At 48.3% G+C, this 14,138-nt stretch overlaps 1 protein-coding gene across 5 annotated transcripts in view; it reads right to left on the bottom strand.

The window, feature by feature from the left end:
• Nucleotides 1-360: 360 nt before the first annotated feature.
• The window catches only part of LOC311439575 (uncharacterized protein), a 48,578-nt gene continuing 34,800 nt past the window's right edge, over nt 361-14,138 (bottom strand). For 3 of the 5 annotated variants that reach the window (XM_084525440.1, XM_084525439.1, XM_084525438.1), the window contains 2 exons: nt 4,188-4,281; nt 361-3,267 (listed from right to left, as the gene is read on the bottom strand). In XM_084525440.1, coding sequence (XP_084381566.1) covers nt 2,968-3,267; nt 4,188-4,281 — 394 coding nt within the window. In that variant the 3' untranslated portion in view covers nt 361-2,967. Of the gene's footprint in view, nt 3,268-4,187; nt 4,282-4,686; nt 4,737-4,863; nt 4,964-6,196; nt 6,300-6,854; nt 6,915-7,044; nt 7,096-7,255; nt 7,317-7,588; nt 7,651-7,771; nt 7,883-10,847; nt 10,949-13,885; nt 13,980-14,138 lie in introns of those variants that run through there. The other 2 variants (XM_084525441.1, XM_084525442.1) reach the window with 2 other exon arrangements.

A 14,138-nucleotide genomic window follows, 5' to 3' on the forward strand; every position in this document is an offset into this window, starting at 1 on the left:
CCGGTTTCTACTTGAAAATGCATCAGTCCATAGACTCTGACCCACCTAAAGAACCCTGCAACTGACTGAAGGAAAAACAAAGCACTTACCCCAAAGAGCAGCCCAGGCAGAAGAAGCTCTCTGATGGCACACCTGCAACTCGGTTACTATTAGGTCCCACCTGGAACCTGAAGCCAATCACATGGGAAAGTGCAGGGGGAAAGCACAAAAAAAGCAGAAAGAACAGGAACAGCAGCTGTGGTTTTATTACCTTATTTATATGGCTTAGCTCAACAGCATGCAGAGTGCAGACATGAGAACTGGGGTGTTTCTAGAAGTTACAATCTGTTGTCGACGGAAGGAAGACACAGACGCTCAATATGAGTGAACAGTGAACTTCAACTTTAATGGATAGCTCAGTCGCCTTTTATCTAGTTCGAACATAATCAACTCATACATATTGCAAAAACTAAGCTCAGGATTGACTAACACTTTCCTATCTTGTCAGTTAGTTCCTCCCTCTTTTAGCTACCGTCCCGCCTTAGGGACTTTCCCAACCACACAAGGGCATCGTGTCCTTGGGCCTGATTGGTTCTCAACCGGCTGCGCACGTGCCCAGGCTCATATGAGTTGAGTACGGTACCTCCCCTAGCCCATGACCTCCTAACTGCTCAACATCCACGTGTCCTACCTCACTTAACCATTCCTCCACAATTCCCCCATTTTTATTTTGTGATACAAATACCTTCTCTGTGAGTTGCTCTAGTTTCTTAGTTAGGCAGTTAAAGGTTACATATGCAGCAATTATAATCAATATAATTATAAGTAGAAAGCAAAGTCCCTCTTTAACTAACAAAACCCGTCCACCCATGTTCCCCAAAACAGATCTAAGCCAACCTTCAAACCAACTATCTTGTACTACAATTTTTTGTGTATGATCCCTTAACCATTTCAACTGGTCGTGAATTGACTGACCATGGTCGGAAAGATTAAAGCAACACATTCCTTCTACATCTTCACACCCATGTCCCTGAGCCAAGAACAAGAAATCAATAGCGGCCCTATTTTGCAGCACAGCGTGCCTTAGGCTTTCCGTGTCTTGCGACATTTCAGAAAGAACTTGTGTGGTTACATTTGACTGTTTAACAGCCCAACAAGCAAGCTTATTTATGCTAGCCAAAGCGTGTGCAGTTCCTACAGTCAGAAAAAGATCCATTAAGCAGAGTAATACGGGCAGAGTATGGTGCTAACATTTCACTCAGTTCCTTTGGATCCCCTATCGGGACCCCAAACAAGCATGTTCTGAAAGGGTACATAACATAACACAACTATACAACTTAACCCTAATAACACTACAATTACTGTAAGCACTTAATGGTAACACAATTAATAGTAAGTAACACAACTTAGTAGTAACACACTTAAACCTAATCACTTGATGGTGATCAAAGGCTGTTCTTGATAGTCGTCGAGGTGTCACAGCCCACGTCATTGTCAGAATGATTATCAGGAACCTCTTCCTGGTCGTCTTCGGCGTGTGCAGATTCTAAAGCTGCTTCAGTCCACTTTGCAGTGATCCACTGGGTACCTGTTTCTGGCACCACTTCAAAATCTCTAACATTTTATAACATTTTTGCAAGTAACTCTTTAACCACATTTATCACAATACTACATGCAATGATGATTGACACCACAGTGAACAAAATCCTTAATCCCTCTTTGACTAATCCCAGTAACCATCTATGCATTGTTTCAAACAAATCAGTGAACCATTGATTGAAAGGATTGATACCATATTGACTCTTTCTCATGTGCTCTTTCAAGAAAGTAATGGATTTGTGAATTGACTCATTACGATCAAAAAGTTTTAAACAGTACGTTCCCTTAAGTTTCTCCAAGTGGCTACTTCGCACAATGACTCCATACTTGTGAAACATTATTTTGCTTGACCAGTACTAATTTCCTATGATTTCAGCCTGCACTATGGTAATAAATGCGCTCTCACTAACACAGTACACAGCACACTCACACACCCAGAGGCCTCTGGCACATCTCACTCTCAATCATACCACAACCTCAATCATACCACAAGAATATAATTTAGAATGATAAGCAAACAATACGTGCGGCCAATATAATTTAGAATCATAACCAAACAAACAAGTATTGTCTCTCATTGTGTTCCTCATGAAGTGACTTGCAACACTTGGTTTTAAAACCTTACCCTTACACAAATACTTTCAACACAAAATACCTGGACATTTAAGAATAACACATACAATTATTAACACTCCAGTTAGTATCCCTTTTTCATTGCAAGGTAAACCTCTTATAAAAAGAATGCCAGAGAGAAGCAGTACAGCCGCCGCTGCTTCCATGGTTACATCAGACAGGCTGCAGGGTCCTGATGTCCGTCCCTCTGCTCTGTGCCGACTCGCCACACGGTGAGGGTCACCTGCCGTTCGATTCCGCGGAACTCCGAGCGCAGCGCTGCTCGTGGCGGTGACTGAGGGGGGGGGGGGAGGCTCCCACTGCCCCGTAGCCCCCTGAGGCAGCGTTATCGTTCTCACTGAAGGCGGCAGTGGGCAATCCCCAGCTCCAACACTTCCCGGCAATCCCAGTCGCTCTGTAGCAGCAGTAGCGACTCTCTGCTCAGCCTGATGTATAACTAAGGCGTTAGTGACTGCTCTCCAAGGCTTCAATAATTTTTTAGCAGCCTTATTTTCATTAATAACTTCATCAAACAATTTGTGACCAAATTTACGCCACTCTGTTTGTTCAAAAACTGTATCAGGATTGATAAAACAACCCTGCATTACTCCATATGCTAATAATCCTGGTAAATCCTTTTTGCAGTCTATATCTGAAGTGATCTGCTTTTCTAAAAAGCATTCGAGCAAAGCATATGCCGCTTGTCTCTCCATACCTTTATATACGTCGGTTGCAGCCTTTGCAAAGACCTCGGCGGCGCTTCTCCGGCGGGACCCTTTATAGGCTCATCCCGGGTGCGGGGACTCCCTTCCACTTTCCGAGCTGTGGGTGCGGGGACTCCAAGTTTTCATCCCTTTCACCTTTCAGACCTCGGCGACGCGTGACCGGCAGGATCCTCTCCCCGGTGCGGGGACTCCACGTCCCTTTCACCTTCCCGACGCGGGTGAGGGGATTCTTGTCCCTTCCACCTCCTGGGCTGCGTTGCAGGACCGGTTCCTCCCTTATTCCGTCCAACCGTGGCCCAGGATCACCGCCAGCAGTGTCCAAATCCCGTTCAGATCGGTCCCTGTTCGGGCGCTATTTGTTGTCAACAGAAGGAAGACACAGACGCTCAATATGAGTGAACAGCGAACTTCAACTTTAATGGATAGCTCAGTCGCCTTTTATCTAGTTCGAACATAATCAACTCATACATATTGCAAAAACTAAGCTCAGGATTGGTTAACACTTTCCTATCTTGTCAGTTAGTTCCTCCCTCTTTTAGCTACCGTCCCACCTTAGGGACTTTCCCAACCACACAAGGGCATCGTGTCCTTGGGCCTGATTGGTTCTCAACCGGCTGCGCACGTGCCCAGGCTCATATGAGTTGAGTACGGTACCTCCCCTAGCCCATGACCTCCTAACTGCTCAACATCCACGTGTCCTACCTCACTTAACCATTCCTCCACAACAATACCCATGCTTTTGCTACAGCTTAGAATATTAAAAAGACAAAATGACCAAGCAAGTAGCTGAATTTTTTTTTTTTTTCATCTGGAATTAGCTCAAGCTTTTATTTACATAGAAAGAAAAGTCTAGGAGCAGAACTGATTACATGCCAAAAAAGAATTCAATTCCATTCCACTCACAGGAAAAATCACTTACTTCAGTAAGCTGAGAACCAAAAGGCTATGCTGATGTGTTAAAACACATTACAGGACACTGGGTCCAGGCCCTCCGCTGCACCCACTTAAAATCCATCCCTACACTCACCAAGGTACAACCCCAACCCAAACACAGACGCAGCATTTCAGATTCAACACAGTTTTGGGAACTGGTAGAAAGGACACCTCATCCTCAGCAAGGTGTGCTCAGGCTACACAGGACAGGGCTTTGGGCACCTCTTTGCCTACCAAAGAAGACCGCCATCAGCACCTGCTTTGTTCAGATTCTAAAGACTAACATCACAGCCCACATTGCCTGGGACACCTGATAAACAGAAGAGAAAGCAGCCATACCCTTTTCAAGCCATTCCTGCATGTGTTGCTCCTTGATGATCTGCAACCTCTTCTCAAATCCTCAACTGCTTCTGTGGAGAGCCTGCCATGGCACCTGCAAAGCAAGATGGATACCCTTCGCAGTCACCTTGTGCTACTTGGCAGTTCTGCTCCAATCCAGCTCACAAACAGCCCGCCCTTCTCGTGCTGCTCTTCTCGTGCTGCTCTTTAGAGTGCAGCTTAGCCCCTCTGAGCCTGTGCGACACACCTGTGAAACAAAAAGAAAAGCATAGGCCTAAGCAGCATCCAAAGACACAGCACAGCTAGGACAGTTACTCTCATCTGCTCCCTTACCTCGGCCCCCTCACCTGCCCTTGAGGAAGATGCTTCCATCTGCTCTCAAGCCAGCTACAACACACCTCTGAAATATAAACAGGATTTTTACTGTATTTTGTGTAGTTAACTAACTGCAGTGACAACTGCACCCCTAAAGTACCTGCTACATCTGTTCATCGCTCACCTTGCCGAAAGCAGCTATGCTCAAGTCCCACGTTGCACACTGTGTTGCAGCTTTAACAAATGAAAACAGTCACAATATAATCATTCAGCGGCCAGCATTAGAACCCATCCCTCAACAACAGCAGGGACCCCATTTACAAATTATCGTTTCAAAACAGCAGCCCCATTACCTCAGCACCTCAGAAGTAGATCAAGCCTGTCACTGAGCTGCCTACCCAGTGCTGAACAGTTCCAGATGGAGCTCTTTCCTGTGACAGGTTCTAAAGGTTTACACTCTACTGGGGACAAGAAAGACATAAGAATAAACATTTCAAAACCCCATATCTGTAACCTTTCAAGATTCAACAGACCTCCTCAAGCACACCGTTCAAGCACTTATGCGAGCAGCTGCTCACAAGCAGATATACTCTCCCACCTCCACATCTGCCAAACACCACAGAGATGACTGTGCCAGCTGCCCTTCAGTACGTGCCCAGAGGCAGACCGGATGCCTTTGCCAAAACAGTCCAGACAATGTATTAGTACACCCATGCACTGCCACATTAATCACTAACTGCCAGGCAGGACAGCTCCAGACCAAACACATACACACACAGGCACGCCACAAACACTACAAAACACACAACACAAGGCGCAAGAAAAGGTGACCCCCCATAGGGAAGCTCTATGGCAACAGCAAGTCAGAATAGGTGCTCTGCACCAGACCCAAGGAGAGACTCAAATGTCACGACACGCGACTGGAAGCAACTGCCAGAACTGGGATGATGGAGGCCTAAAAAGCCTGCCTTCAAGACAACAGACCAGAAGGATGGGGACTGAAAACCCCATAAGACGACGCTTAGGAATTCAATTCCCAAGCAAGAGCTCCTGATGCGGCCCAGATGACTTCTGCAAGAGTGAGGATGGAAACAGACGCCATCTCAAACCGAATATGATGCACAAGACCTGAAACAGACCTGCTCTTTAAGCAGTGACTGCAACACAAGAAGTGCTCAGATCAGAGTCATGATGACAAAACATGCATTGAGGCCCTTCAGCACCACTACCAAGTCGCCTGTCTAGTCAGTCCAGCGTCAAAAGCTAGGAGGATATCAAGACCCGAGAAGCACAGAACAGACATCGCAGAAGCAACACAAGACAGACAAACAGAAGGAAACTGTCCTGCCTGGCACACGCACTCACGCTACAAAATAATCCCGCCTCTTCTATTAGCCTGGTGACCCAGCCACAAGCAGCCTGAACATGACCCAGCCTGAGCCACCCTCACCGTGGAACCAAGTCTAGTCAGCCAGCTGGCTCCATCCTGCTCTGACTCCCACCTCTCATTAGCCACCCCAGATATGCAAATACCAGGTGCCCCCCAACTTAGCTCTCAGGTTGCTGAATGGTAAAGTCCCTCCGCTTCAAGAAACGCACAGGCACTGATTGTCATCTTAGGCAATTGCCAGGCTCATCATCAGCTGCAAAAACATAGTACCAGCATTCACTAGGACGCCGGCCCCATTGCTCACCTTCTCCACAATGCTGACCACTACTGATGCAACATACGATTGTGCTCACGTGTTCCTCTCCGAGTCCAAGCTCCAACAGTGCAGCCAGCGTCATCCACACCACCTGGGAAAACAAAGGGATTAAATTATCGTTGCGTTCACAAGAAGTCAGCCAATGGTGGTTTTTTTTTTTTTTTGTTATTGTTCTTTTTTGTGTGTGTGTTTCCTGTATTTATTTATTTTTTTAGTCTGCTTTAGCTCAACAGCATGCAGAGCGCAAACAAGAGAACTAGGGTGTATCTAGAAGCAACAATCCCCACGCTTTTGCTGCGGCTTTGAATATTAAAAGGACAATACGACCCAGCGAGTAACTGGAACTTTCTTCACTGGAATTAGTTCAAACTTCTATTTACATTGAAAGAAAAATCTAGGATCAGAACACATTATACACCAACAAAATTAATTCCATTTCATCCCCAGAAATAAATCACATACTCTCATCCCCTCCTGTACCTCAGCCGCTTGCCTGCCCCACGTGGCAGATGCTTCCATCTGTTCCCTTTACCCACTTATAGCACCTTTAGAAGGCAAACTGGAATTTTACTCTATTGGATGTAGGAAAATAACTGCAGTGACAACCGCGCCCCAAAAACAACAGTTACCTCTGCTCATCGCGCACCAGAGTCACTGCAGAGGCAGCTCGGGTCAAGACGTCCTGCACTGCGCACTGCGTTTCACCCTGAACAAAGGCAAAACACAGGCAGAAGATAAACATTCAGCTGACAGCAGTAGCACCCATCCCTCAACAACAAAAGGGACCCCATCTTTAGTTTTAACCTTTCAAAACAGCAGGCCACTTGCCTCTGTACCTGCAAATTAGGTCCAAGCTTGAAAGGAGCAGCCAGCATCACCCACACCACCTGGGAAAACAAAAGGACAAAATGACCACTGTGCTTGCAAGCACACACCTGCCACACTGCTCCTCTATCCCAAACAGCCTCACCTCGGACCCTCACAGGGAAACACCTGAGCGTCTTCCCTTCGCTTCAGATAAGGGATGACCAGGCTGACAACACTCACCTTCCCTCAGAGCTTCGTGACATGAGGATTTCCCTTTCCTGTCCACGACTGCACAAAGCACCTGCAGACAAAGAGAAACGCACACTCTGAGGCACCTCACAGCCACAGCGTACCTACTGCAATACCTCTCTCTTCCCAGCTCCTGTAGTTCAGCTGCTCACCAGCTCTAACTCAGATTCTTCGCTCACAGCGCCACAGCAAACTCTGCCCGGGCCACACAACACACACTACACAAGCTACAATGGCTAAGACAGACAAACTGGAACATTCCTGCCCAACAATCAGTCGCATCGCACAGGAAGGCTGCCGCACACTCTGAGAAACCAAACCTACCAGTCCTGAGCAGCTCCCCATCTCCTCCTGCCAACCACGCTCAGCACACACACTATTTGCCCCTCAAAAAATAAAAGCTTAGAATATACACACACAAAAAAAAAAAAAACACTATCTGAGATCCATAAATGCCAAAAAGACGTGCACGCACAGCAGCCCCTGCAGAGGTAATCACAGACTTACCCTTTGCAGAGGAAAGAGCAGACTCTGATACAACCCTGCTCAGGCTCTTGGTAATGCTGCATCTACACTGCCAAGCCACATGTAGCATGAAATGAAGCTGGTTTTAGTCCTCTGGAAAATTACACAAGTAGGTTTATACATCTAGAGATTAAAATATAGCTCAAAAAAAGAAGAGCATCCCATCATCAAAAAAAAAAAAAAAAAAAAGACCCAGCAACCTCTACTAAATATTCCTCTATTAAGTGAATTCCAAGCACTTAGAATTCCAGAAATCCATAGACTCCAGCCTGCCTAGAGAATCCTGCAACTGACTGAAGGAAAACAAAACACTTACCCCAAAGAGCAGCCCAGGCAGAAGGAGCTCTCTGATGTCATGCCTGGGGCTCATATACCATTTGGCCCCGCCCAATATCCAAACCCTATCACCTGGAAAAGGGGAGGGACAAAGCACAAGGAAGTAGGAGCAGAGCAGGAGGAGCAGTAGCTGGGTTTTTTTGTTTTGTTTTTTTTTTTTTTTGTTTATGTTTTTTTTTTTTTTAAATCTGCTTTACCTGAACATCATGCAGAGAACAGACAAGAGACCTGGGGTGTTTCTAGAAGCAACAATCCCCATGCTTTTGCTACAGCTTTTAATATTGAAATAACAACACGACCAGTCAAGTAACTGGAACTTTTTCAAATGGAATTACGTCAAACACGTTCATTATCACTTGCAAAAACAGAGAACCAGCAATCACTAGCATGCCAGAGTGTTGTCGACGGAAGGAAGACAGGGACACTCAATATGAGTGATCAGCAAGCTTCGATTTATTGGATAGCTCAGACGCCTTTTATTCCTTAACATATAATTAGCTCATACATATTACAAAAGTTAAGCTCATGATTGGTCCCCGTACGTCCTTATCTTATCAGCTTCTTCCTCATCCTTTCGACCGAAATAACACAGTAGGTACTTTCCCAAACCGCCAACGGATATTGTGTCCTTGTGTCTGATTGGCTCAGACAAGTTGTGTGCGATGTTTGTCCAACTCGTAAAGATTCAACTGTCTTATGTCTACGTGACCTATCTCAGTTAACCATCCCTCTACAATTCCCCCGTTTTTATTTTGGACTACTAATACCTTTTCTGTGACTTGTTCAAGCTTCTTAGTTAAGCAACCAAAAATTATTCGTGCAGCTATTTTTATCAATATAACTATAAGCAGAAAGCGAAATCCCTCTTTGATTAGACTCACTAACCAGTTAGACAGACCCCCAAAGATGGACTGCAACCAATTGTCAAGCCAACTAGGTTGTACTGTAATTTTGTGTGCTCCATCAACCATTTCAACTGGTCATGAATCGATTGACCATGATCTGAAAGATTGAAACAACACATTCCTTCAAAATCTTCACATCCATGTCCTTGCGCTAAAAGCAAAAAATCAATTGCAGCCCTATTTTGTAACACAACATGCCTAAGACTATCCATATCTTCAGTCGTTACATTTGATTGCTTAACAGCCCAACAAGCAAGCTTATTAATGCTAGCCAAAGCATGTGCAGTTCCCACTGCTGAAACTAATGAAGCAAATATTCTCTCAGCAGCGCCCCATAATTCTACACCATCGTCACAGTCAGAACCTAAAGTCTTAAGAGCTCGTTTGGATCTCTGCGACAAGCTCTGGTTCCGGACACTGTGTAAGTCCGGGGCGAACAATGTGAGTCGCCCTAGATAACATGGACCCCCAAACGCATTGGCAGGTATTCCTTGCCATGCACGATCCCCACAAATTAAAAACATGCCAGGTGGCAGAGCCTTTGCAGTGTCATTATTCCACATCGGATTGTTATTAGATTTTGCTTCAGCTCCCAAAGCCCCCAGTCCTTGACTCCATACTTGTGAAATATGATTTTGCTCGACCGATCACAACTAGTCCTGCTAGTTGCTTACAATCGACTCCCCATTTTTCTAAAAAGCACTGTAATGAATCTAGGGCTACTTCGTCCTTCGTTTTCCTATGATTTTTTTGCCGGCACTAATTTCCTATGATTTCAGCCTGCACTACGGCAACCTGCACTATGGCAATAAGCACGCTCTCACTAACACAGTACATAGCACACTCGCACACACACAGCACAATTGCACACCCAGAGGCCTCTGGCACATCTCAATCTCAATCATACCACAACCTCAATCATACCACAAAAATATAATTTAGAATGATAAGCAAACAATACGTGCGGCCAATATAATTTAGAATCATAACCAAACAAACAAGTATTGTCTCTCATTGTGTTCCTCATGAAGTGACTTGCAACACTTGGTTTTAAAACCTTACCCTTACACAAATACTTTCAACACAAAATACCTGGACATTTAAGAATAACACATACAATTATTAACACTCCAGTTAGTATCCCTCCAGCAGCTGAAAACATACTGTTTGTCTGCAGCTTCAGGAGATCTTTGCTCCTGTGGTGAGCAGCTGAGAGTGGAGTCCCCTCCGAGCAAAAACGCTCAGGGTGCACCTAGGGGCGTCCACGCTGCAGCCGATCCCCGCAGCCGAGCAGTGTCTCCTCAAGTCTGCCGGTGGTCATTTGGCAGTGTAATCTGCATCTCTGCACTCCTGCCCCGCAATAGAGCTAAGTCGTCATTACTAATCCATAGAATGTGGCAACCCCACGGAATCTTATCCAGAAACATAGTTATAACACCGATCTGGGGACGAATAGTCTTTTTTGCATTGCAAGATAAACCTCTTATAAAATGAATGCCAGAGAGAAGCAGCACAGCCGCCGCTGCTTCCATGGTTACGTCAGACAGTCTGCAGGGTCCTGATGTCCACCCCTCTGCTCTGTGCCGACTCGCCACACAGTGAGGGTCGGCTGCCGTTGTCCACTGATGCCTCTGGTCTACTGTAGCAACCCGATCTCGGATGTCCCGCATCGCACCGCGATTACTTCAATTTCCCGTGTCCCTCCGCAATTCATTTTTCTGCGTCCCTCCGCAATTCCTTTTTACAGTCTATACCCTGCGTGCTCCGCTTTTCTAAAAAGCACTTGAGCAGATCATACGTCGCTTGTCTCTCCATACCTTTGTTTACGTCAGCACTGTTGCAGCCTTTGCAAGACCTCGGCGACGCGTGGCCGGCGGGACCCTCTATAGGTGCTCCCGGGTGCGAGGATTTAGCATTTTCGTCCTTCCACCCTTCCACCTCCTGAGCTGCATTGCAGGACCTGTTTCCTTCCCTTATTCCGTCGATCCGTGGCTCGCAGGTTCACCGCCAGCGGGGTCCGTGTTCGGGCGCCATTTGTTCTCGACGGAAGGAAGACAGGGACACTCAATATGAGTGATCAGCAAGCTTCGATTTATTGGATAGCTCAGACACCTTTTATTCCTTAACATATAATTAGCTCATACATATTACAAAAGTTAAGCTCATGATTGGTCCCCGTACGTCCTTATCTTATCAGCTTCTTCCTCATCCTTTTGACCGAAATAACACAGTAGGTACTTTCCCAAACTGCAAACGAATATTGTGTCCTTGTGTCTGATTGGCTCAGACAAGTTGTGTGCAATGTTTGTCCAAATAGTGAAGATTCAGCTGTTTTATGTCTACGTGACCTATCTCAGTTAACCATCCCTCTACACCAGAGCTAATACCCACCTCCTGCACAACGCTCGCTACTACTAATGCAACATACAGTTGTGCAATACCTCTCTGTTCTCAACTCCTTTATCTCACCTGCTCAGTAGCTCCACCTGAGAAATGGGCCCGGGCGGCGCCGCGCCGAAATGGGCCCGGGCGGCGCCGCGCCGAAATGGGCCCGGGCGGCGCCGCGCCGAAATGGGCCCGGGCGGCGCCGCGCCGAAATGGGCCCGGGCGGCGCCGCGCCGAAATGGGCCCGGGCGGCGCCGCGCCGAAATGGGCCCGGGCGGCGCCGCGCCGAAATGGGCCCGGGCGGCGCCGCGCCGAAATGGGCCCGGGCGGCGCCGCGCCGAAATGGGCCCGGGCGGCGCCGCGCCGAAATGGGCCCGGGCGGCGCCGCGCCGAAATGGGCCCGGGCGGCGCCGCGCCGAAATGGGCCCGGGCGGCGCCGCGCCGAAATGGGCCCGGGCGGCGCCGCGCCGAAATGGGCCCGGGCGGCGCCGCGCCGAAATGGGCCCGGGCGGCGCCGCGCCGAAATGGGCCCGGGCGGCGCCGCGCCGAAATGGGCCCGGGCGGCGCCGCGCCGAAATGGGCCCGGGCGGCGCCGCGCCGAAATGGGCCCGGGCGGCGCCGCGCCGAAATGGGCCCGGGCGGCGCCGCGCCGAAATGGGCCCGGGCGGCGCCGCGCCGAAATGGGCCCGGGCGGCGCCGCGCCGAAATGGGCCCGGGCGGCGCCGCGCCGAAATGGGCCCGGGCGGCGCCGCGCCGAAATGGGCCCGGGCGGCGCCGCGCCGAAATGGGCCCGGGCGGCGCCGCGCCGAAATGGGCCCGGGCGGCGCCGCGCCGAAATGGGCCCGGGCGGCGCCGCGCCGAAATGGGCCCGGGCGGCGCCGCGCCGAAATGGGCCCGGGCGGCGCCGCGCCGAAATGGGCCCGGGCGGCGCCGCGCCGAAATGGGCCCGGGCGGCGCCGCGCCGAAATGGGCCCGGGCGGCGCCGCGCCGAAATGGGCCCCAACAGACTTATTCTTTAGACATGAAGCAGGTGACCCTGCTCAATCTCTAGGCACTACTGCACTTATGCGGTCAAGAAACATTACCCCACGGTTTCCCGAAAACAACGTACCTGGCAACCCCTCATAAACATACCTCAAATATGTGAATTCCATGCACATAAAGCCTAGAAGGCTTTATGGTCTAAAGACTCGACAGACAGCAAACACACAGGCAAAAGCTCCAGAAATATAACAAACTGTCCCTAAACCTGAAACAGAATACCCCTTACATGCCCAATGCTGCCATTTTCAGATACATGCTCACACAGGGAGCCTCCATGATACATTTCTCCTAAACCCTGCTCCATCACTTTGCCACCAAGGTTGTGACTTTGATAAGATTTGACATAAAGGCAAAGTCTCAAAAAAAGCCCTGTAATTCCGCAAAAATCATAAGGGACCCAGAAACACAAAGCAAACGCACAAAATAACATCGCCATACTATCCGTAACACTGCTATAACAATTACTCACCTGAGGAAGAGCTGCGTGCAATACAGGCACCTACTACTAGATTGCTTTACAATGACAGATCCTGCCAGTTGCCACCTCGAAAAGACATGCGTACCGGTTTCTACTTGAAAATGCATCAGTCCATAGACTCTGACCCACCTAAAGAACCCTGCAACTGACTGAAGGAAAAACAAAGCACTTACCCCAAAGAGCAGCCCAGGCAGAAGGAGCTCTCTGTTGGTATATCTGCAACTCAGTTACTATTAGGTCCAACCTGGAACCTGAAGCCAATCACATGGGAAAGTGCAGGGGGAAAGCACAAAAAAAGCAGAAAGAGGAGGAGCAGCAGCTGTGGTTTTATTAACTTACTTATAAGGATTAGCTCAACAGCATGCAGAGGGCAGACAGGAGAACTGGGGTGTTTCTAGAAGCAACAATCCCCATGCTTTCGCTGCAGCTTTGAATGTTGGAAGGACATTACCACCAAGCAAGTAACTGAAGCTTTTCCTGCTGGAATTAACTCAAACTTTTATTTATGTAGAAAGAAAAATCTAGGAGCAGAATAGATTACACGCCAAAAAAAAAGTCAATTCCATTCCACTCACAGGAAAAATCACTTACATCAGCAGGCTATCTGAGAACTAAAAGGCTATGCTGACGGGTCAAAACACACTACAGGACACTGGGGCCGGGACCTCCGCTGCACCCACTTAAAACCCATCCCTACACTCACCAAGGTGCAACCCCAACCCAAACACAGACGCAGCATTTCAGCCTCAACACAGTTTTGGGAACTGATAGAAAGGACGCCTCATCCTCAGGGAGGCATGCTCAAGCTACACAGGACAGGGCTTCGGGCAACTCTTTGCCTACCAAAGACGACCGCCATCAGCATCTGCTTTGTTCAGATTCTAAAGACTAACATCACAGCCCACATTGCCTGGGATACCTGATAAACAGAAGAGAAAGCGACCATACCATTTTCAAGCCATCCCTGCACATGTCACTCCTCGATGATCTGCAACTTCTTCTCAAATCCTCAACTGCTTCTGTGGAGAGCCTGCCATGGCAGCTGCAAAGCAAGATGGATACCCTTCGCAGTCACCTCGTGCTACTTGGCAGTTCTGCTCCAATCCAGCTCACAAACAGCCCGCCCTTCCCGTGCTGCTCTTCAGAGTGCAGCTTGGCCCCACTCAGCCTGTGCAAGACACCTGCAAAAGAAAAAGAAAAG

This window comes from Aythya ferina (genome assembly GCF_964211825.1).
Source record: "Aythya ferina genome assembly, chromosome: 7".
In the NCBI taxonomy this organism is placed as follows: domain Eukaryota; kingdom Metazoa; phylum Chordata; class Aves; order Anseriformes; family Anatidae; genus Aythya; species Aythya ferina.